The sequence below is a fragment of the Myodes glareolus genome, chromosome 10 (genome assembly GCF_982192425.1).
Source record: "Myodes glareolus chromosome 10, mMyoGla1.1, whole genome shotgun sequence".
In the NCBI taxonomy this organism is placed as follows: domain Eukaryota; kingdom Metazoa; phylum Chordata; class Mammalia; order Rodentia; family Cricetidae; genus Myodes; species Myodes glareolus.
The window spans coordinates 42,131,289-42,156,043 of record NC_142035.1 but is presented as its reverse complement, the minus strand read 5'-3'; the positions used below and the strand labels follow the sequence as shown (position 1 = coordinate 42,156,043).

The 24,755-nt window shown below is 40.7% G+C and overlaps 1 protein-coding gene across 1 annotated transcript in view; it reads right to left on the bottom strand.

Moving 5' to 3' along the window:
- Positions 1 to 24,755, bottom strand: part of Pak5 (p21 (RAC1) activated kinase 5) — a 282,318-nt gene that overhangs the window by 4,673 nt on the left and 252,890 nt on the right. The window contains exons 5-8 of the mRNA XM_085696776.2: positions 20,189 to 20,680; positions 17,027 to 17,160; positions 16,188 to 16,314; positions 1,722 to 1,847 (exon numbers count right to left, since the gene is read on the bottom strand). Coding sequence (XP_085552902.2) covers positions 1,722 to 1,847; positions 16,188 to 16,314; positions 17,027 to 17,160; positions 20,189 to 20,680 — 879 coding nt within the window. The remainder of the gene's footprint in view (positions 1 to 1,721; positions 1,848 to 16,187; positions 16,315 to 17,026; positions 17,161 to 20,188; positions 20,681 to 24,755) is intronic.

The following is a 24,755-nucleotide window of genomic DNA, read 5'->3' as shown; positions in this document are numbered from 1 at the left end:
CCATTTTTGCTAATGTCATCTTTCTTTTTAAAAGGAGATTTAGCTTTGTGCGTGTGTGCGTGCGTGTGTGTGTGTGTAGGGTTGGGTGTTCTCAAAGGTCAAAGAAGATGTCAGAGCCTCTGGAACTAGAGTTACAGGCAGTTGTGAGCAGCCTGATGTGGGTGTGCGAACTTAAGCCAGGTCTTCTTCAAAAGCAGTATGCACTCTTAACCATTGGGCAATCCAGCCTCCTAGGCTCTCTGTACTTTTCAAAGATGACTCTAGTGAAGTTTCTACCAGGTCATTAGAAACTAAAATTTACCGTTCTCAAGTCTAGAGCTTTAATTTTTATACAGAAAGAAAGAAAAAAGAAAGAGAGAGAGAGAGAGAGAGAGAGAGAGAGAGAGAGAGAAAGAAAGAAGGAAAGAAAGGAAAAAATAAAACAATCACCCCAATTTTTACATTATGAAAAGAGAGAGCTTGTTTGGAGGTTCTGTGAAGGGACTGTAGCGACTCATCTACTCTTGGCCAAAGACTGGTCCTCCTCTATTCTGAGAATGTTGTCCCTCGACTAAGCTTTGGGAGGGGCCACATGGAATGGTGAGGGAGGAAAGCGACACCCGCCTAGCCAGCCAGATCACCTGGATCAACCCTGGTGACCAGGGGGTGAAAGCTGTTGCACTTAGAGAAGAAAGTATATGTAAACCATAAGTAATTGAGACAATGCTTTGTCATGTTTAGAACAAATTTCAGGGACCTACTTTGTATCACACATAGTGTACTCTTGATACTTCTATAAATCTGAGTTTTACATAGTTTTTTCCACACCCATTTTGGGGTTTTCCACTTCAATTTTTATTATTTTAAATCAACCCTCAGCAAATCCTGCTTTATAAACTATTTTCAGGGAGTGAAGAAAAGGAAGAAGTGGCTAGCAGCTCTGAGTAAAAAAATGGGAAGTCTGGAGAAGGGGAGGCAGGATAGTGGCTCTGTAGACCCCTCCTGTCCAGCTCCTCCCATGGCCTCATTGAGCTTTCATCTGCTCTCCGCATCCTTTTATCTTTTGCTACTCTCAGTTAGGATTTATCTCTGGGGTCCACAGTGAGAAAACCAAGTTGGATCCTCATCCAAGGCCACAGAAAAAAAGAGGAGAGCCAAGCTTGCCTTCATTAATGAGTCGCTCTTTGCTTGTCAGTACAAACCATTTGCCATTGCCACCTATACCACGGTGCATGGAAGCACTGTACTCAGTCTCTGAGCCTCCAAACTTCTGCTCACGCTGTTCCTTGCCTAGAAATCTCTGCCTCACCTTCTCTCATTTAAATTATGCTGTATTGTGGATGTTACAATATACACGCATGATTTTTTATTGTATTTCTACTATATGCATAGATCACTTCCTTGTCAAACTTTCTATACTTCTTTCCCTTTTCTGAAGCTTTTCTGCATAACTGCAGTCACCATTCCAGTTATTTTGCTTTACAGCTTCCCATGTGGGGTGGGACCAGTAATTAGGGACTCCACGATCCCCTTTCCACTTTTCTGTAGGACTCCAGGAATAGCCACCGTGTAAATACTGTGATGATGTCCCCAATGGAACTCCGAGTCAACAGATTCCCAGTGTTGGGGATCAACATGGAGTCAGAAGACCCTTACCTCCTGTACCCACCAATCAGGACCACTGTGCCCTTGAGAAGATCCCAGGGCCCACTGCCCCCAAACAATGGTTGTCACCTACTTACCTCTGTCCCATAAGGTAGCCTGGAAATCACCTCAGGTGCCATCCAGTATGGGGTACCCACCAGTGATTTCCTCTTTGGCACCTCTTTGGAAACTTGAGCGCAGAATCCAAAGTCAGATAATTTTATCTAAAAGGGGAAGGAAAGCAGTAAAGGAATAATTAACAAACACTGCCCATGAGAAGTAGACATACATGCACAGAGCTGAAAATAGGGACAAAGAAATTCATTGAAATTCGTCACTGGGACTCAGAGCTAGCAAAGAAGTTGCCAGAAACTTTCTCATCAGTCTTGATTTGCAAATATCTGAACTGTAGATTTTTTTATCTCTCATGAAATTATAGGATAATCATAGGTAACCACTACAAGTTAAATATACCCCCAAAATATATTTCTCTAGGGTTCATGAGTTCCCATGAGCTTGGTTCATCTATCTCTGTATGGAGTCTCCAAGGGACCTAACTAGACCCTCTGCATGTAGGGGACAAATGTGTTGCTTGGTCTATCTAAAGGGCTCCTGGTAGTAGGACCAGAACCTATCCCTGGTGCATGATGTTTGGAGCCCATTCCCTATGGTGGGATGTCATGATCAGTCTTAAAGCAGGTTGGAGAGTCTTTTTTCCTGCCTCTACTTAATGGCCCAGGCATTCTTGACTCCCCATGGGAGCCCTTATCCTTTGGCAGGAGTGGATGAGGGTGGACTGGAGAAGAGGGAAGGTGGGCAGGAAAAGGGGTGGAGGGGGAAGAATTGTATTTGGAATGTAAAATGAAATTAAAAATAGCAAAACAATATATTCCTTAAATTTACAATGGCACCATAGATGATGCTTTCGTGTAATTGAGTTGATGTTCTATGTAGAAATGTGATTCATATAACTACAGCTCAGATTTTTGGGGTTGAGTACATAGAAATTCTTATGCACCATGAGATGACTCAAACAGCCATCATCTTTTCCGTATTTTCGATAGGGCAAGATATCCAATTATCTAGGTTGCCAAGATACCACTGCAGTGCCAGCTTTCCTTTTCTTTGCTCATAGCTCCTTTGCCCAGGGTGATCAAAGTTGTCAACATGAATGTCTATGCAGGTGTAAGTTTAGGCATATAAACCGGGAATCAGCACTTGGCTGCCAGGCATTTAAAGTGATTAGCCCAAGGACTCAGTGTGTGCTTCATCTTGTTTTTGACATCATGAAGGGCTCTGAAAATCCTAACAAAGCACTCTGGTGCTCTTGAGAACATACTTCAGAACAAACTGCACTGTGCGGCACCTACTGGTATAGGGACTCTAAATGCCCAGGATTCTTTTTATTACTGGAAGGCACAGCCCCTAGTCATGGTGACCTGCTCCTACTTACAGATGATCTTCTAGAAAGAACATCAATGGGCGCTTACCCCTGTGAGTGACAATAGAATCCAAGGAAGTGGGAAGTTTCAGCACTGCTTAGAGATGGTTGTGAATGACCATCAGACATTAAAATTATTATAAAGTATACTCTGTCCTTTAGGTATGAATTATCTCTTGCTGTTCTTCATGTTTTCTTCTGAGTTTCTCTTCATCTTTATCCAGGATCTCCTTCTGCTGCTGCTGCACTAGCCTTAAGTATTTGGTATCCTCAGATTCCCAGTTCCAGGTATCACTTCTTTCTACCTACTCTTGATAGATATTTTTTCCTCCTTCTCTATCCAAACTTGTACTTTGGACTAGGAGCTCAGTCAAGTAGTACAGTACTTATCTAGGACAACAGGAACCCCCCTGCATTTTCAACTATGATGACATAACTCTATAGGAAGTTTTATAATTAAAAATTGTGGTGTGTGTGTGTGTGTGTGTGTGTGTGTGTGTGTACATCTCTGTATGCACACTCATGGAAACCAGAGGTCAATGGATGGTATCTTTTCCTATCATGTTCTACTTTCTTTTGAGATGGGTGCTATCAGTGAATTTGGAGCTTCCTAATTAAATTAAGGAAGTCCAGGATCCTCTTGTTTCTGTCACCCAGCGCTAGGATTGCAGTCATGTACAGCAATGCCTGTTCTTTTTTCCTTTGGTGCTGGGGATCTGAACCCAGGACCATGCTTTCAAAGGTATGTTACCTATTAAGCAATCTCCTCGTCCTCTAATACTTTTAAAATCTATTTAAAATTTTAATTCATTCATTAGTGTGTGTGTGTATGTGTGTGAACACACACACCAATGTGTGTGTGTGTGTGTGTGTGTGTGTGTGTGTATGTGTGTGTAAGACCTCGGAGTGCAATCTTATTTGTAAGTATGGGTACATAGTTATATGCTTCATATTGTAATTATCTTTAATTGTCAATTTGACACAGCCTACAATCACCTGAGAGGGTGGCTGGCCTCCAAAGAGGAGTTGGCTAGATCAGATTGATCTGTGGGGAACTGTCTTGACTATTAGTTGATGCTGGGGGGCCCCAGCCCACTGTGGTGACATCATTCTTAAGCAAGTGGTCCTGAGCTATAGAAGAAAGCTAGCTAAACATGAGCCTGTGTGAGAGAGCAGACTAGATAGTGAACCGCAGGCAGTATTCCCCCACAATTAGTAACCCCACATACTTGCCTTGAGTTTTTGCCCTGACTGTCTGCAGTGATTAGCTCTGAACTGCAACTGAAAGCCAAATGAATCCTTTCTTCCTCTGAGTTGCTTTCTGTTATGGTATTTATCACAGCAACAGAATATCTGGCACAGAAACTGATACCAGCCATCCAGTCTAGACTTAATACCTTTATTCTGTGGGAACGTTCTAGCCTTCCACACTAGGAGAGGATTGCCAAGTTCCTGATTTTCATGCATGGAGAAGGCCATTGTTGAATTATCCTACCCCCAACACATAGGGCAATGACAAGTTCCCTTGTACTATATATATATATATATATATATATATATATATATATATATATATAGTACAATATATATATGTACTATATATATAATATATATATTATATATATAATATATATATGTACTATATATATATAGTACATGTGTGTGTGTGTGTGTATCTCACCTAAAAGAGATGTGTTTCTTCAAAGTGTCGCTAATTATGTGATTCATGACTGAAATTAGCAAAACTGAGGTTATACCATATCAGGGCAGGCCAGAGAGCCACTGACTTAGACACTCATACAGTATAAGGCCTAAAGATGTGGAAGGAAGGTGGAAAACCAGGAAGCTATACGAGCCTTTGATCTGTAAAGCATAGACCATTGAGAGGACTACAAGCAAAAAATAGGAGAGAGGATTGTAATATATATATATATATATATATATATATATATATATATATATATGTAATTATAGAAGAAATCAGCCTTCTAATACTTTGGTTTTGGACTTCTGACCTCCTAAACTAGGAAAGAACACATTCACATCAGATAGAACAAGAATCCAGTTGACTTGCTTGGTGGTCATTTGTTACTGTTGTTCTAGGAAATTAATACATTCTAGCTCAGTCTTCCGGTATGCTTATACATGCCAGGAAACACTTCACATACATACCTCATTCAGCTGTTCACAAAACACCCCAGTACTTTGGTTCTTGACCTTCCTAATACTGTAACCCTTTAAATATAATTCCTCATGTTGTGGTGACCCCCCAACCACAAAGTTATTTTCATTGCTACTTCATAACTAATTTTAATACTTTTATGAAATGTAATGTAAATATCTGTATTTTTCAATGGTCTTAGACAACTGATCAGAAAACATTATTCAACACCCTCCAGGGTTGACAACCACTGCTCTAGCAAGATAGAGAATATTATTATCTCCATCGTATAGTTAAGTAAGCAAAGCCTTAAACAGCCTACTTGAGAAGAGTACGGTGGTAGTAGATGAACAATCCAGACTTCTAGCTTTTAACTAGCATCCTGTACTGAAGAACAAAGTTTATAGAGTGGAAGAGGCCATCACTGGAGAAACAAGTATTGAAGATGAAAAAGCAAGAGAGGGTAGTTGATGACAGGGCCTCTGAAGAGTTGGAGAGATGGGATCTTGGGTCTTTCTAGTTAAAGTAGCAGCATACAGTTTCTTACTAGTTCAACAGACTCTCAGTATCACTTTCCTCAGACCCACTTAAGCAGAGTGCCTAGTTCAACAAGACTCTTAGCCAATTGCTGTACACTTCAACGCTTATACCACAGCATATATAAGAAAAAAAAAATCTTGTGAAAGGCTGAAGAGTAAGGGCTTTCTTTGTTCCTTTGAAATATGATTCATCATTTTATTTGCAATTATGACAAAATCTATTTTATTAGTTTGACAAGTCTCATCTCCCTATGCTTACTTTAGCAAACTGAGAGAATCCACCTGAATGGCTTTCAAGACCCCAACCTTCCAGTCCTTGTTCTCATGCCTTCTGCAATCCCAACCTCATTCCTCCATGCAGATTTTCCAATGTTAACACCTGGGAATCTCCATGCAAAGCAGAAAGAGCTGGCTTCGGCTCCTATTTCTTCTTGGGTTTTCAACTGTAGAACTTTTGCCTTATCTCTTGTTCTTGAAAATTTTTTTCTAATGTTTTTGTTGACTTCTCCCTCCAAATAGTCAAAACAATTTAGCCCACTCTCAATCTTGAGCCATATCCTGGTGCTGACTATGTCCTCTTGTTTGTAGATGATGTTTGTCAAGGCAATTGTTCTGCTTTGGAGTGGGAAAACAGATGCTGAAAGTTGCGGAAAAAATTGTTTGTACATCCATTCCATTGTGCAAATAAAGCCACCTTGAATCAAAGGATGGAGTCAGCAAATTGGCTAACTGAGATTAGCTACAGAGTTGTTGGAGGACTGAGGAGGTCTGCTAGAGAGGAATAGAAAGAGAAAAGAGGAGTTTCTGGGGCTCGTGAATCAGGAAGAATGTGGAGGGAGGGTCATTCAATCAACTCTCCTCCGTTCCTTGGACTTATCAGGTCTTTATCTCAATTTTTTCAGTTTTTTTAATCAAGAACATTTTAAGTACAATCTTTTCTCATGTTACATAGCTATCCCTGTTCCCACTTACCTCCTTTTCCTGTCCCTCCCTCTCCCCCATCCACTCCTAAGAAAGGGTAAGACTTCCCATGGGGGAGTCAATAAAGTCTGAAACTTCACTTTGAGGCAAGACCAAGACCCTTCCCCCTCTATCTAGGCTGAGCAAGGTATCCCTCCAGAGAGAATGTGTTCCAAAATGCTAGGTCAAGCACTATGGATAAATCCTGGTACTACTACCAGAGGCCCCACAGACTGTCCAAGCTTCACAACTGTCACTCACATTAAGTGGGCCTAGTTTGATCCTATGCAGGTTCTACCACTACTAGTCCAGAGTCAGTGAGCTCCCACTAGCTCAGATCAGTTGTTTCTGTGGGTATCAGCATCACGGTCTTGACCCCTTTGCTCATATTATTACTCCTCCCTCTCTTGGACTCATCTCCAGTAGCTTGGCCCAGTATTTCACTGTAGATCTCTGTATCTGCTTTCATCAGTTGCTGGAGAAGGTTCTATGATGATGGTTTAAGGTAGTCATCAGTCTGATTACAGAAGACGACCAGTTTAGGCATCCTCTCCATTGTTTCTTAGTTGGGATTGAGTCTTAGTTGGGATCATCCTCATGGATTCCTGGGATTCACAAGTTTGTATTATATTGAAACAATTTAGGTAATCATTGCAGCTGCAGAGTTATCTGTCTGGAAATGTATCTTATGTTGGTCACACATGGATGGTAGCAGATCACATGGTAGAAGAATATTTTGGGGAACCTCTACTGACATAGATAAGACAGTTGTTTCTAAATAAAGTTGGGGCAAGGATGAAATGGGAATAAGGTATTTTGGAAATTGATATAATTTTTAAAAATTTCTTCAGTCACAATTTTTACTAAGCATAACCTATGGTTATGATAGTATGGTTGGGAATGAAAGGCAACTGGACTCTTCCTGATGAAATGCTAAAGAAAGGTGATTTGGAGACCCATTATTTTGTACAGTGAATGTAGGCTAAAGAACAAAACAAGATTAACAAAAAGATGGTTTAGTGGACAGATAAAAAAAAGGGCATGATCATGTCAAAAATGAACTCAAGGGCTGGGAAAATAGCTCAGTGGGTAAACACACTTGCTATCACTCCTAACAATCTGAGTTTGCTCCCCAGGACCCACATGATGGAAGGAGAGACGCGATTCCAGAAGCTGTCTTCGACTGTTACCCTGTGCTGTGACATGCTGTACCTACCCTCCTGCCAAATAAATAAGTATAATTTAAGTTTGAAAAAGGAATGGCCTCAAGACTTCTACCATAGAATGTCTCATGGGGGTAAGAAGAGGGTGCTGTAGCGATGATGGCTGGCCCACAATCCTTACTGCCATTCTCTCAAAGGACTGTGGTAGAGAGGAATGAAAAGGTCACAGTATACCACTTTAATCTGGGGCTATTTGTAGAAGGTGAGAGAAAACGGTGATTCTGTGCTGTGCCTCATTCTCCTTTCTATGAAGACATTTCCAAATGCCTTTGCAAATGAAAACAGGCTTCAGTACTGTCTGTAGCATATGAATCTGCACAAACTATGGGGAGAAGATCTCATCATATTTTTGTTTCAGAATACTATATATACACATCTGTTTGTATGTGTATATATATTAGGATCTAGAGCCTACCTGTGTAATCATCAAATTTCATGAAGTTAGGAAGTCCTTAGGAGGCCTTCAAGGATGATCTAAGGTAGACAGCTAGCTGTAGTCAACTAACATGAAATTATTATAATATTTTAACAATTAGTGTAGCTAGACACTTGAAAATCAGGTGAGTATTAGCGTTAGCCCTTCCTTGGAAAGAGGACCCATAGTGTGGATAAAAGTAGGCTTGGGAAGGGGTGCTGTCTTCTACAGTATATACGTTATATTCAGGAATCCAGAAGTTTCTTCTAATCTTGGTGTGAGAATAGGAACATTACTTGCCCAAAAACATAGCTCTCATCCAAAAGAAGAGGTTTAAACACTTGGGAACAAGAGGCTAGAGCATTGATATCCTACAGATGTACTGTCCTGAACAGCCTAGTCCCCTATGGACCAGCTAATTCCCAGTGGAAACCAGGTTACCAAGGCAAGGACTAGAGAAAAATAAGGAGGCGGGTGTCACCTCTCTCACCCTGAGGTCCCACATATCATATTCTTCTTGCCCCCATAGGCCACCACAAGAAAGAGGCAAGATAGGAGGCCAGAGGAAGGAGCTAGTGTTTAAATCGGAAAGACTGAATTTTTAAGGTATCAATTACACTTTGCAATAATGTTGTTCAATTTTGACTGGCAAAGTGTAAATTATTCAGACATTAAATTTAACAGATTAAATTGAAATAGAGAATTTATTTTTTATGAAAGTTTCTTTTTTAATTTGAATTTTTAAATTCATTTTATATACCAATCACAGTTCCCCTTTCCCCATCTTCCCTAACCCACCCCCATCCACTCCTCATGTTTGGGTTAGGGTTAGGGTTATGGGGAATCACCAAATCCTGGCACATTCAGTTGAGGCAAGGCCAAGTCTCCCCCACCCTCGAGAAAGGCATCCCTTCATATGGAACGGGTTTCAAAAAGCCAGCTCATGTTCTAGGGGTAGATTCTGGTACCACTGCCAGGGAGCCCACAAGCAGAGTAGGCTACAAAACTGTTGCTCGCATGCAGAAGACCCGTTTTGGTCCTATGCAGGATCCCCAGTTGTTAGTCTAGGTCCTTGAGCTACTGCAAGTTTGGGTCCACTGTCTCTGTGGGTTTTCCTTGGGTCAACTATCTATGTGCGTTTCCCCATCATGATCTTGATCCCCCTTGCTCATATAATCACTCTTCCCTTGATTGAACTCTGTAGCTCGGCCTGATGCTTGGCTGTAGATCTCTGCATCTGTTCCTGTCGTTTATCTGAATGAAGGTTCCCACTTCTCTGGAGCTGTGGATTGTGGTCTGGTTATCCTTTGCTTTCATTTATCCAATTATGAGTGAGTACATATTGTGCTTGTCTTTCTGGGTCTGGGTTACCTCACTCAGAATAATTTTTTTCTAGCTATATCCATTTGCCTGCAAATTTCATGATGCTTTTTTTTTTTACAGCTGAGTAATACTCCATTGTCTAAATGTACCACATTTTCTTTATCCATTCTTTGGTTGAGGGGCATCTAGGTTTTTTCCAGATTCTGGCTATTATGAATAATCCTGCTATGAACAGTGAGAGGTAGTCTTGAATGCACGGGCACAGGAGACCATTTCTTAAATATAACACCTGCAGCTCAGACACTGAGAGCTACAATAAATAAATGGGACCTCCTGAAGCTGAAAAGTTTCTATAAGGCAAACGACAAGGTAAATGAAACAAAATGACAGCCTACAGAATGGGAAAAGATATTCACCAACCTCATATCTGGCAGAGGGCTGATATCCAAAATATTCAAAGAAATCAAGAAACTAGACATCAAAATATTAAACAATCCAATTAAAAAATGGCATATAGATCTAAAAACAGAGAATTCTCAACAGAAGAATCCCAAATGGTTGAAAGAGATTTAAGGAATTGCGCAACATCCTTAGTCATCAGGGACATACAAACAAAATGACTCTGAGATACTATCTTACACCTGTCAGAATGACTAAGAACAAAAACACCCCCCATTATAGTTTATGCTGAAGAGGATGCAGAGTAAGGGGAACACTCCTCCAATGCTGGTGCCGTGTAAATTTATACAGCTGCTTTGGAAATCAGTATGGTGGCATCTCAGAAAGTTGGGAAGCAATCTACATCAAGACCCACTGATATCACTCTTGGACATATGCCCAAAAGATGTTCAATTATACCACAAGGACAGTTGCTAAAATAGAGAGTTTAGGGCATTGGTGCTTTTTAATCCCAGTATCTTACTATGAGTTTCTCTCTGTTGACATAAAAAAAAACCTCATACCCTCCAAAATCTGGGATCCTAATAATAATTTCCCCGCCAAAATTGAAACTGGATGCTTGGCATCTAGGCCTACTCTTCTTGTTCGGGAGTATAAGTGCTTTTGTATGATATTTTTTTAACTCATCCAAGTACATAAAAGAGACAGCTTTCTAAAAAAGTGTAATTGCATGTAACATTTGTCCAAATAAATCTTCAAGTAGATAATGAGTACTCGAATAATAAGTGTACTAAAGCACTGTGGGCAGATCTGAGAAGCAAATCACATGGCTCTGAGCTGAGCCTTGTTTTAGGTGGAATTGTATCCTGTGGGCGTTTAGTACACCATCTCTTCTCCTTAACACATTTATGCGAAGAGAAGAGGAGGAAGCACACTGCCCCACCCAGGGGAGATGTGGCTTATTGCAAAGGAACGTACTACCTTTGTCTCAGACTAAAGTCTGAGAACTTCTGCCTTAAAGAGAGCATCAGCAAGGGACAAGAAAACTGAGATAAGGAATAGAAAGCGCCAGCTTCAGAGACCCACAGCAGAGCACTGGGCTGAGCTCCCAAAGTACAATTGAAGAGTGGAAGGAGTGAGAATATGAGCAAAGAGGTCAAGACCATGATGGGGACACCCACTGAAACAGTTTACCTGAGCTAATGGGAGCTCACCAACTCCAGTGGGACAGAGAAGGAACCAGCATAGGACCAAACTAGTCCCTCTGAAAGTGGGTAACAGTTGTGTGGCTGGGGCAGACTGCAGGGGCACCGGCAGTGGCACCAGGATTAGTCCTACTGCTTGTACTGGCCTTGTGGAACACATTCTCTTTAGATGGATACCTTGTTCAGCCTCAGTATAGTAGGGAGGGCCTTGGTCCTTTCTCAAAGCAGTGTGCCTTACCCTCTCTGAGGAGTGAATGAGGGATGGAGTGAGGGGGTAGGTGGGGGGGGGGATGGGAGGAGGTGCGGGAGTGGGAATCGAGATTTGTGTGCATGAAAAAAAGATAGTTTTTCTTTTCTTAAAAAATAAAATTAAAATTAAAAAATAAAATTAAATTAAAAAAATAAATTAAAAAAGAAAGAACCAGCTTGACAATGATGAAAGCAATGCTGCTTAAGGTCTCCTTCATTAAACACCAACCCCAAGAGGAGAGCGAGGGGTCACAGACATTTGCCAGAAAGGCAGGGTCGCATGTCTTCCTTCTACCATTGGGCAGAGCACAGAGAACTTGATGTTATTTTCCCAAAGCTTTACGGCGGCGTTGTTAACGGAGATCTGAAACCCAATCCTAAGCCTTTCTGTGATAACACCCTACACTGGGACAGCTCCTTCTGAGGACTAGCAGAAAGGGGACATAGTTGGATAACAAGTTTCAGAGACAGCACGTTCCTTCATATGCACAAATCTCTGCTTATTTAAAATCTGCCTTTGCATCACCATCTTTAAGGCAGTTTTTAATTGTAAAATGCTACTTTTACAGAGATAAGACAAAAAATGACAAAGGGAATATGAGTAATAATACCAATCCATTCAAAGAGCCCTTGGAAACACCAGATACCAGGGGCACATTCTTAGTAAAGAGACAATGGGTTCCTGCTGAGTGTTGTTAACATACTAGTGAGGGGATGGAGTGGTCAGAAGGCACTGGTTGGTCTGTTGCCATTTGTCCTTTAGTCCTCCATCAAGTTATGTGGGCAATGAGCTTCTTCTCATTACATTATCTTAAAGTACCCTATTAGTTGGTGTTTCCCTCCAGAAGCACATCCCAAGGCAAGAATTCAGGCAGAACACTTATTTAAGAGATGTAAGAAGCCCTGGCAGTGAGATTAGGAAGTATAACGAGTAAGAAGAAACAGCTGATCAGGAATTAGCACCCAAGCAAGATATCACTGTGGTCAACTAAGACTGCCCTGTTGGAGGATATCTGAGAGTCTGCATAGAACAAATTCTTCAGCTATTCTGCAAAGCGAGAGGGGTTGTATACACCTGTGAGTGCAAGTAAGGGAGCCGGAGGTCCATCTCAGATGCCTTACTTTGTTGGTTTCTATGCTATTTTGTAAAACTGGATCCTTCAACGAAGCTGGAACTCACCACTTAGCTAGCCTGGCTGGCCAGCAACTCCTTGGATCCTCCTGTCTCCATCTCCTAGTTCTGGGATTATAAAGATGCATCTTTATGCCTGGCTTTCTATGTGGTTTTTAGGGATCTGAATTCATAGCTTCGTATTTTTGCAGGAAATATTTTACCCACTGAGCTCCCTTCCCCAGCAAGGCAATACAATAGTCATTTTATTTATTATTTTATTTACATGTTTATCATTACATGTCTACATCCTAAATGATGTAGCACAATGAAATAAGTGCTTTATTTTTGTTCATTTTTAGGATCTATATTATCCTAGCATATAATAAGCATTCAGAAAATAAGTGTATGAACAAGATTAGTAGCATCCATAATGCTCTGTTCCTGTAGGCTCTGGTGAATACACAGAGGTGCAGGGATGCTTGAGACATAGGTTCTGCCCTTGATAAAAGCAACTCAGTAGCTTAATAATCTTGTATATATTCAGTATACATTTTACAGAGGTAAATTTTTTATTAATTTATTTATTATGTTCTGCATGCATGTATGCCTGCAGGCCAGAAGAGGGTGCCAGATCTCATTACAGGTGGTTGTGAGCCGCCATGTGGGTGCTGGGAATTGAACTCAGGACCTCTGGAAGAGCCACCAGTGCTCTTAACTGCTAAAGCATCTCTCCAGCCCCAGTAAAATTTTTTCATTACGTCAATTTTACGATGTCCTATTATTTTTAGTTCCCCAAAGTGATTTCAAATCAGATGTTTCCAGCAAGAAGTTCCACTGTCAATCTCCAGATACAGGATAAAGAGTTTGGCCTGAAACTGCTCGACTTGTTTTGCTTCTTCAAGTACCATTCCCAGAGGTGATTCACGGACTCAGTGATTCGTGTTCATGGGGTCTTATGTAGGTGCTTTCTGAGTCAGATGGGGCGAATTCTTGCCCTTGTCCTATACCTCCTCCTGTATAGACATATATTCTTCCTTGAATCTCTTTGCAGTATGAGACTCCTCCTATCAAGAGGAGATGTTGAAGGCTGGGGTGGGGGACTGAGAGAAAGAAGCACTTGCTTTGCTTGTCTAAGGACTGTAACTAAGGTCCACAGAACCCATACAAACGCTGGGTGAGCCTGATGTTCCTCCTGTAATTCCAACATTGAAAGGTGGAGACATGGAATCCTCTGGGGTAAACTGATTAGATAGACTAGTCACATCAGCAACCTCTGGGTTCAATTGAAAGACCTTGCCTCAATGAAAGACAGAGAGTAGTTAAGGAAGATTCCCAGTCATCCAACTTAGGCTGCCACATGCGAGCATACACATAACCACATGCAGCGCGTGTGTGCGCGCACACACACACACACACACACACACACACACACACACACACTAGCACACACATACATAAGAGCATCCACAGATACATTACGTTTACATTCAGAAAAAGCAAGGAAGGCAGTTTATTCTTCGTCCCTTAAACTGAACTTGGTTGAATGTGTGGCTTCCTTTAGCTAAGATGATATGGTTATCTTAGGCTAAGATGATATAAGGTGAGTGTTGTAATGCACATGTGTCTGCATTGCATCTGTATGAGGGTTTGCCCCTCTTGATACATTTTGGGATTATTGTCACAAGAAACGTGAATTATTTTGGGCTGCTCTACCGGTAGCTGGGCGACACGTGACCCCATTAGCACTCTACCACTGGTGAAAGCCAGTCAACTACAAAAGATGGAGAGCATTGGCTTGTGATTGACCTTCAGCCAGTGGTCTCCATCACTTCCTTTATTGGCTGCCTTTAGCATAGGGTAGAGATAACATCAGCCAGATGGAAAATGTTCACGTCACATCAAAGCTTGCTGAAGAATCTGAGCGTTGATCTGGCAGAAGCTGCACTCAGGCCTGGGTGAAAGTCAGCAGCTACAAGAAGGTATTGGAGACCACGAATCACAGGCCAATCACATGTGTGAGGAAGCAAATTGGCGGCATATGGCGCAGAGACCAATTGTCCTAGCTGATGAAACCCACAATTGTTCCATGCATTTTTGGAGAACTACATGATAAGTGTTTTAAGTCACTTAGTCTTGAGTGGGTTTATTGCATAACAAGGCTGACTTACATGTGTTCTTAAGCTGGTCCTTTAAAAACATTTTAAATGGAGTAGTCTCAAAAGCAGTAATTAAAACTGCTTATGCATAATCCTCAATTCACACATCATATATACATGTACATAGAAATATGGAAACTAGGTAATAGCATTATGAGTGATTTCTCTGTCCTCTGGAGTTTATGAAATTTACTAATTTATCTATAATAAAACTTGGATTTATTTTGAAAATAGAACTTCATAAGTCGAAGTGAGTGGGCCGTTTCTCCCAGCTCATCTCTGATGGCTCGTCAGCAAATTGTGCCGTGACCCAGACATTTTTTCATCTCTCTTCTGAGGTTACGGCATTATAAAAGTCAGATACCTTGAAGAGATGCCGGTTACTTTCACCCCAAACTCATTTTCCCCAGTGAGAATGTCAGAGGCGCGAGAAGGGCCTACACAATGATAATCTATGTGTCAAGACTCGACTCCCCAAAACATCCTTCAAATGTGAGTGTGCTATATCTCTGGAGTTTGCATAGCCTATATTCTGTTGACGTCTGTACTTCAACAGATAGTATTGTTTAGATTATTTTGATGAGAAATGCAGAAGTCTGGACATGGGAACATAGTACGATAAATGTTTTCTATTTACCCTTTTAAATCAGATGCCTTTTCTTTCTTTCTTTGAGTCTTCTGAATCCAGCATGCACTGACTACATGGATGCTTGCATGAGATTGAAAGCAAGGTGAAGAGTAAGGGGGGGGCCTTTATTCTCAAGCTTCATCCTGCAAATTCATGATATTCTGATTTATGCTAAAGATCAGAGCTCCTGCCCAGCAGCCCCAAACAACAAATTCTTCAGCATGTGGCAATAACAATGGTGGTCTATTTCAGTAAACCAACTCATCTTTGTGGCTTGTTTCTTAAGATTTTTCTATGTCTGCTCAAACACTGGGAAATTATTTTTTCAGTAAGGTCTTCTCAAACTAGTTAAGAAGACTTGATCATCTGTTTCTCACAGCGACTTGGAGATCTTGAAGGTAGGTACATTAAAAGGAAGACAATAGATACAGGCCAAGAAAAGTCAGCTTCTCTTATTTTTCAACAAAAAGAATGCAGTAGAAAGATAAAAGAAATTCTCATAGTCTCCATTTCTGCCTGCTCTCACTGTAGAGGATACAAATTCTCCATCAATTTCAGGTCACCAGTAGTTCTGAGTAACAGGATGATACAGAGGAAAGGCAATTTCCTCTCTGCAAGTTCTGAGAAGTGGAGTGGGCGACGTGTGACTAACAAAAATGAGAATTGTGAGAAAGTGTTCCTAGGAGACTAATGCCCATGACAGGCAGTCTGACAAACTAAACAGGGAGGGGACCCAACAGGAAAACCTTACCCGGCCATCACTTGTCAGGAGGATGGAGTCACTCTTTATGTCCCTGTGAATCACTCCTTGGTTATGAAGGTAAGAGAGGGCTTTGAGGACTGATAGGCAGACAGTAGCTATCTGTTCTTCATTCATTCTAGAAAGGAAGTAACATGTAAGGATCAAGATAGTTTCAGGAACAGCTTTCTAATGCTCAAGAGATGCCACTTTCTTGGGTTTCGGAGAATTAGTTTATGTCTCTAGTCCTTGCCTAGAAAACTCCAAATAAAGGAAATGATGGCTCTGGGATGTGATGATTACATAATAAATCCAGGCACTGAGCATTTTAGGGGCCCAATAAAAGTCAAAGGAAAGTGACCACACTTGTTAGTTAGCCTTTGTGCAATTAGTGCAAATTCATGTCCTTGACCTTTCATACTGTAGGCAATCAAGCTGTATTCAACTAGAATTGAGCAATTTTTATTTCCTAACAAGTTCATTACAGTGACATAAAATTTTGCTCCTCTGCTTGTCTCTTCTGTCCTCAGATTAGCCTGGTGGAGCTGGCATACAGATACGATACTGCAACTCAGGAGGATAAAACTAGACTCCATGTTAGTGTTGAGAGGTTCTGCTTTTTGTTACTAAAATGGAATTCTCAGTGGGCTTCTGAGATTGAATCATTGTCTACTGGTGACCTCCAGAGTGTGTGTCTGTGGCGGGGGGGCATGTCAATTTAATGAATGACCAATGTATGCATGATTTTATGAGAACTCTGGGCTTGTATTTCACGAGTGCACAGTGTTATTCATTTATGAAGAAGTTATAGAAGAAGTTATTGAGGTAGTACTTTGAATCATCTGTCTTACCTGGTATGAGTGACAATGTCTGTCAAGGCACCACCTTCTAGAAACTCCATGACCACCCAGAGCTCATCTCCAACAAGGTAGCTGTTATACATGTCAACTACATTGTCATGGTGGTAATCACGCATTATCACAACCTGGATGAATGAGAGAGATTACTTATTTACTTCTGCTAGAGCAGTCTGGTTGTGTTTTCTCTTGTGGCCCACATTGATATTTTGAGTGGAAGGGATTTGGTGCTGGGGAATTTCTTCAGGGGTCTACTGTAGATAAGAGGCATTGACAGTTTTCAGTGGCAGTAAAAAAGAATCAAGTGGGTATACTTGTGAAGAAATGATGGGCCAAACAGACATTACCAAGATAAGAATGGGACCTGTGGGAGAAAAGGTGGAAGGGGGGAAAGAAGGGGAAACTTTAAGATATACAGCAAAATCTGTCAAAGAGGAGGTTTACTGCGGTATTGGGGAAAAGCAATCAGACATGACAAAGGGGTTTGCACAAATCACTAGTCATGCTTTTCTGTGGACCAATCCACCAAGGAGGCACTGTAAGCTGAGTAAGTGGGTGGTCAGTACGCAAGTGGGTAGTAACTGATGTCCATGAAGTAAGCAATTAGAGGGGCTATAAGACACCAACCTGACTTAGGATGGATCTCAGGGAGAATTGCTCTGAATACAAAGAACATATTTAGATGGTAAAATTAGATATGCTGTATGTGTTTTAAAAAGTTTAAAGGTCAAACTGAGTCTACTTGTCGGAAATTTTTGCCTTGTGGCTGCTTTTGGTTCATTTTCAGTTTGTGCTAAGGAGTAAGTCAGCCCAATCTGTCCTAATACTGCAATTAAAAAAAAAATTCCAAGAATCAGAAACAGGATATAGGGGAATGTTCAAGCCTACTTATCTGCAGCTCTCTGCAGCTTCCAGGAATGCATAAGAAATGAGCATCTTGTGGGAACCAGAGATGTGGGAGGCCACTGGGCATCATGGAGCCTCCATTGATAAGGTTTCTAATGAGCTGAGAGCATTGGTACAGTGTTCATATGTCAGTTCACTTCTGTATACTTATAGGAGAATTGAGAATGCTGTCAGGAGGTTAAAGGTCTCAAGCCTCAAGCAACCATGGCTTATTCTGGAGATGTGGACTGCACATCCTTTGTCAGAGCTTGACATCTCTATCAAATCATTTCTTCCCCCATTGCTAATAAAGTTATTAAAGGAAAAATACTCCAAAACACTGTTATTTTGTAACAGGTGCTTATTTTAAAGCTCCTAATTTTTATATATATATATATATATATATATATATATATATATATATATGTGTGTGTGTGTGTGTGTGTGTATATATATATGACAAATATAATAAAATCAATGTGAATACATATAACATAAAATTGTTGTCTCAATTATTCTTAGCAATAAAGCAAATGTCATAACTCTAATGGAAATGCAAACAAAGGACATATGATTCAAAGAAGAGTTTAAATGGCATGTGAATATACAAAAATAAACTTATCCAACTATCAACAAAATTCCAGTTAAAATAATGTTTGTCCATGTCTATTAGAACAGAAGAGATAATGGAGTATTTAATAATGCCAGTAAATGTGACAGAGAAATGTTATTGGTAAAGGCCTAAATTGGTACTTTCTAAAAAACATTATATATTAATTCTCTAAAAGCTACATATATTTAAGTGTCATTTGGCTTATTTGTCCTACTTTATGACTCTAATAAGATTACAAAACATGAAGTCAAAAATCATTCACTGAAGACAATATAAATTGGGAAGATTGCTTTAATGAGTATGGATTACATATATGATGGAAGAATTTGAGGCTATTGAAATGTTATAGTTGATATATTCAAATATAACAATGTACTTTCTAAAACTTTATTAACATGAAATTAAATTCTAAATTAAACAAATTAAAATAAGAAGCTATCAGGCTACATGTATGGTATAAGTAAATAGGAAAATATAAGAAAAATTATAAACTATTAATGTAGGCCACTGTTGCTTAGTTTTGGAGTTATGGTTATACATATATGTATATGATTGGAGGCCTTGTGTATTCATGAGTCACTTATCCCTTCAATCAATAAACATGTATGGAAGGTAGTTTTTAAAATGAGTACTACAATACAGATTTCTCCCTTGTGATTCTATAAATGATGTAATATAACAAATATTAGTATTCCATTTGCATTTTGTTAGATATTAGAAGCAATCTTCAAATGATGTAACACGCATAGGAGACCATTATAGAATAAATGTAAGCATTATATATCCTTATTAAAAGGTCATGAGTAGGTATGAAGTTGAGGGTTGGCAGAGATTCGAAGATACATCCTCCAGAAATGCTGAGAAGTCAGTCCACCCATGGAGACAGACAGCACTGTGTGAGTTCTAGAATCTGTTGGAAAGCCCTCAAACCCTGGCTTCATTGTCAATTAGTCATATTATCCTGGGCTAGTTATCTAGTTAATTAACCAATCTGAGCTGCTTTGTCTCTCAAATAATAACAACACCCTTACTGGTTATTGCTCAACTAGACTTGTGCCTAGTGCAGTGGCTGATACAATGGAGTACTTTAGAAAGGGAGCAGCCACGCATGCATGGAACGAGACTGGAGGAAGGATAATGGGAGTGCTGGTATTGGCTTTCTATTTTCAGTGTCATTCTCTCTCTCTCTCTCTCTCTCTCTCTCTCTCTCTCTCTCTCTCTCTCTCTGTATGTAGTGGTGTGTACATGGCTATAAATAAAGGACAACTTTGAGTGCCCTTGCTCAGGAGTGTCATTGTGGCTTTTGTTGTTGTTGTGTTTTCTTTTGTTTGTTTTGTTTTGAGACAGGGTCTTTCATTAGCCAGGGATTCACCGATAGGGTAGGCTGCCTGGCCAGCAAGCACCAGAGTGGACCAAGTATGAAATTGGAGATCTCCCAGCACTGGGATTATGTGCTCACATCGCCATGCTGTTTTTTTGTTTGTTTGTTTTGTTGTTACTTACCTTGAGATTTCTGGATAGAACTGAGGCCCTTATGCCAACTTATCAAGCACTTTATTGACTGAATTTTCTTTCCAGCCCCTACATGCGGTGCTCTGGGGATAGGAAGCAAATGCTACAGCAACATGTGAAAGAGGCGATCTAAACACAGCATTTACCTCATTAAAAAGGAGTTCCCGCCTTTGTTGTTTTCGGAGGTCCATTTTCTTCACCGCCACTTGCTTTCCTGTGTGCTTCTCAGTTGCAATGCACACAATGCCTGTCGATCCCTCTCCAATTTTGATAAAGTTATCCAAATATTCCCTGGGGTCGCCTGGACTGACCACAAGTTGTAGGGCCGCCCGGAACTGTTCATGGGATACCCTAGAGGGCTGCTGGTCTGAGGAGGAGCCCCAGCTAGGTGGAGGGTAGGTGCTGGAGGAGATGCTGAGGGAGCTCAAGTAAGAAGCAGTGGAGATGTACTGAGAACTGGTTTGCAGGGAAGGATGGTGGTACAGGGTGGCTTTGTGGTACCCAGAAGGGTACTGTTGGCCGCTTGAAGAGCAGCCTGCTTTGCTTTGACTTTGAGGTAGTTTGGCGGGGCCTCTTGGATAGGTGTCGGACCCGGACAGTGGAGGACTGAAGACCATCTGTGCTCGATCGTAATCCACCTGAGAAGAAAGACACAGATGACCAGCAGTTATTAGATCTGAATTTGAATCTGAAGCCTATGATTGGCAGAAGAATGAGAAAAGGCAGTGCTAACAGGATCTGGCTGCACAACTCCAGTGCCGGCTACCCCCCAGGAAAGACCCTTCCCACACCCATGCTCCATACTACTATCTCCAGCCAAGAGCTGATTTGATTCATCTGGTTCTTATCCAAGACAGCCTTTTTTGTTTATGCCTGAAGAATGAAGGAAAGACCCCATGATGAAGGACATTGGTTCTCAGGATCTGGGGAGAAATTTCAAGGGTAGGAAGGAGACATTCCCCATGCTTCCAGACTTATTTCCTTGAAGGTGGCATGTGGCATTCATACCCACAACACAGGACCTATACCTCTCAAAGGTAAGACATGGCTCCTGGTACTAAATAGCTTTTGCTTCCATGTGGAGTATAAAGTAAAACTGTAACAATTTCAGGAAGTTCAACTGTAGTTGAGAGTGAAGAAAACTTTCAGGTATTCATGAGAAAAGAGTATTTGGCCTTGGCCAGCCTTCAATGAGATTCCAGGACAGACCATTCCACTATGACTTTGAAGAGTAGGGTTGAAGGAATGTGGCAGTGGAGAAATGAGAGAGAAAACAGAACAAGGAAGGACAAGGAAATCAGCAAAGGGATCATTGTTGTGTCCATTCTAATGCCCCCAGGCTTGTGGTGCAGTTTCTCCTGACAGAAATCACTTGCTCTACCCTTCTTCAACTGCTCTGTTGTGTGATTATATGAACTCAAAAAAGTGGTAACAACACAGCACCTTTAATTAAAAAAGGAGATGTTGATGAAGAAGAAGGAGGGGAAGTAAAAGAAGATGGAGGAGGAGGAGGAGGAGGAGGAGGAGGAAGAGAAGAAGAAAAGGTTCCTGGCAAGATTAAACTAGAAACTGAAGCCCATGAGCTATTCTGAAAGTACCTCCTTCAGCTCATGTCCAGTTCTCAGATGGCAGTAGCCATGCATGATTATTTGATTGCAACCTAATAAGAGATACCAAGACAGAACTGATCACCTAAACTCTCCAAATTACTGGAATTCAGAAATGGTAAAATATTAAATGCTTGTACTTTAGATCTAGGAGATAATGTGTTGAGCAAGGATATTATTTTGTTTTGTGAGATAGTTTGTTACACATAAATTGATAACCAATACAATGGGAGATCCGACCAAAGAATTTGTGCATGATAGTAACTGTTTACTGTTTCAAACCATGAGATTCTGGGATAATTTGCTAAGCAGCAATAGATAACTTACTCATGAATAAATTTCATGAACTCTTCTATGACTACATTAAATTTGAGAGCGTTATTAGACACCCATGTTGACATGACACTTAAATGACTTAGACTTCTTTACCTGCAAGGATGGGGTGAACGTAAAGATGTGAATGTGAGAGCCATCAATGCTAACTTAGAATTAAAGCCAGGATGTTGAATTTATAATAAAAGGCCCAAGGAATCCAATCTATACATCAAAAAGAGAAGAATGACTCTTTAAAAACGAAAAGGGAAGTAGTGGCCAGTGATGTAGGAAGGAAAAATGAAGGCATCACAGAAATCTGGAGTCAAGTACTTCATGAAGAGGTAAATGAGGGGTGCTAAACGTTTATTGAAAACAAAATGGAATGGACCCTTCACTCTATGAACCAGGCAAGATGGTGGAGGGCAGGTGTCACAGCTTCCGCCCACTGCATGGAAGGAAGTTCATTCCATCATGAAAGGGAGCAAAGACTGCAGATAGTGCTGTCTTGAAAACCATTACCTTTACACCATTCTTAGCTGCTCTGTACTGATGACAGTGACATCAGGACACATGCAAAGGTTAGCTGTCCTAACTTCAGGGATAACACACTACATTCAGATGGATCCACCACCCTGATGGACCAGGTATCCTCTAAGCAATGGTCCTGTCTCATATATGGAGGAATATAGTTAGTATATCCTGACTCTGATATCTTCAGTTAACACACTCAGCGTCTCTGTGCCTCAGTTTTCTCATTTGTAAAATGAAATAATGGTAAAAATATTAATATCTCACTGGGCAGTGGTGGCGCACACCTTTAATCCCAGCACTCGGGAGGCAGAGGCCGGCAGATCTCTGTGAGTTCGAGGCCAGCTTGGTCTACAAGAGCTAGTTCCAGGTCAGGCTCCAAAAGCTACAGAGAAACCCTGTCTCAAAAAACCAAAAAAAAAAAAAAAATTAACATCTCATTCATTATATTGTTGTAGGAAACTCCAGAAGATTATGTAGATATGAAATGAATTGAATCATGATGGGCCAATAAATTTTAATAATACTATTAGAGTTCTATGACGTACTTAGAATAACAATGGCAATATAAAAGAAAATAAGCAATAACCTCAAAAACAACAAAACTAGCTAACATTTACGTAAAATGCACAGCATACTAGTGTTACATATGTTCCTGTACATTAAGTTCTTAAAATAATGAGATAGTGTTTTCAATTGTAATACATTGAATGATGTGTTATAGTTAACCTACTCTATAAGAAAATGGGTTGCTTTCTAAGGCCCTATGTCTATACATGTGTGTATGTGTGTGTGTGTGTGTGTGTGTGTGTGTGTGTGTGTGTGTATAATGGGAGCAGGCTAGAGTAACATCACTGTAAAAACAATTAGACTCTTGCTTTACATTAAACTTCTATTCACCAAGGGCAGGCTTATCAACCAGACCATCAGGAAGAGCCAAGTAAGGTCTGAAACTTTTATTTTTGAGAGCAGATCTTAGAGCCTCCAATGTCATCACTATCCAAAGTCCTAATGAGAAGATTTTTTTCCTCTCATACTTAAGACAAAGTTTCATTCACTTCCCATGAGTTTGTAGAACTGATTGCTAAAGGTATATTACAAACAGCAAAACTATGGCCAGTAGGAATTGTAAACACACTTCACACTACATTAGGGTCATTTTCTCTTTGATCATCTGTCAGGAACATTAATAGGATCTACTCTGTGCAAATAGCTTGTGGAATAAAAAAAGGAGACCCACGCCTGCATGAAGGGGACAATTTCCTCTTACAGACAAGACAGAATTGTTTTCTGAGAGCTAAATGTCTTTGAAATTAGGTGTTTTAGATAAGAATATGCAATTGTCTTTCATGGCTGCTGGAAAGAGGTTCAGACTCTTAAAAAAGCTAGAGGAACAACCACAATGGCAAGGAACATTTTTAGAACCAAACTGAATGCCTCAGAAAAATTAACTGTCTGCTTCAGGCAAGTGAACATGTGGTCTCTCCTTGGGGCCTTTCTCCATTCAAGGGGATGATAGCAGACAATCAGACTCCCCAAAGGAGAAGTACAGGGGTGATCCCCTTGGGACCATAGGATCACCAAACTGTTGCCTTCACTCTGATCTTAACCAATGGCAATGATGGAGCAATGTTACGGGCCCATGTCTTTGGCAAAGACCTCATTCCCTTTAACTCGGCTTTGTTTTCAATAAAATTAAGGCTTGGGAAGATAAAATGTCCCACAAGCAACTCAGGCCAATAATCCCACCCTCCTAAGAAGATCATAGGAACCTACCACTTCTGCTGAGGTCTAATCTGTATTCACAGAAAAAGGCTTCTGAGTGGCCTGAATACTTAGCACATTGGTACCCAGATCTGATGTCTGGCCTGCTTTGATAGACACACCTTTAATTGTCACCAACCTGATCTGTGCAATGAAAGCTGAGGTTCTTCTTGTGGCTAAAATGCTCTGACAGTTCCCTGGGGCCGAAGTCGGGCTCCCTCCTTATGAACTACTTTATTAAGAATCTGTTCTTGCAGGAAAAATAACACGAATGACAGCATTTGCCGAGTGCTTCCCAGGTGTCAAGGAATATTCTAAGTACACCAAGTACGTCATGGCATTTCAGCCTCACTTTAAACAGTAAGGCCCGCAACTGTTCTATTTTTATAAGAGGATTGGGACATAGTGTGTTTGACGTAAGACAAAGCCTTAAAGCTCCTAAGACGGCAGAATGAGAGCGCCAACCTGCCTTGAGTCATTTGTCACTCAGGTGCTATGT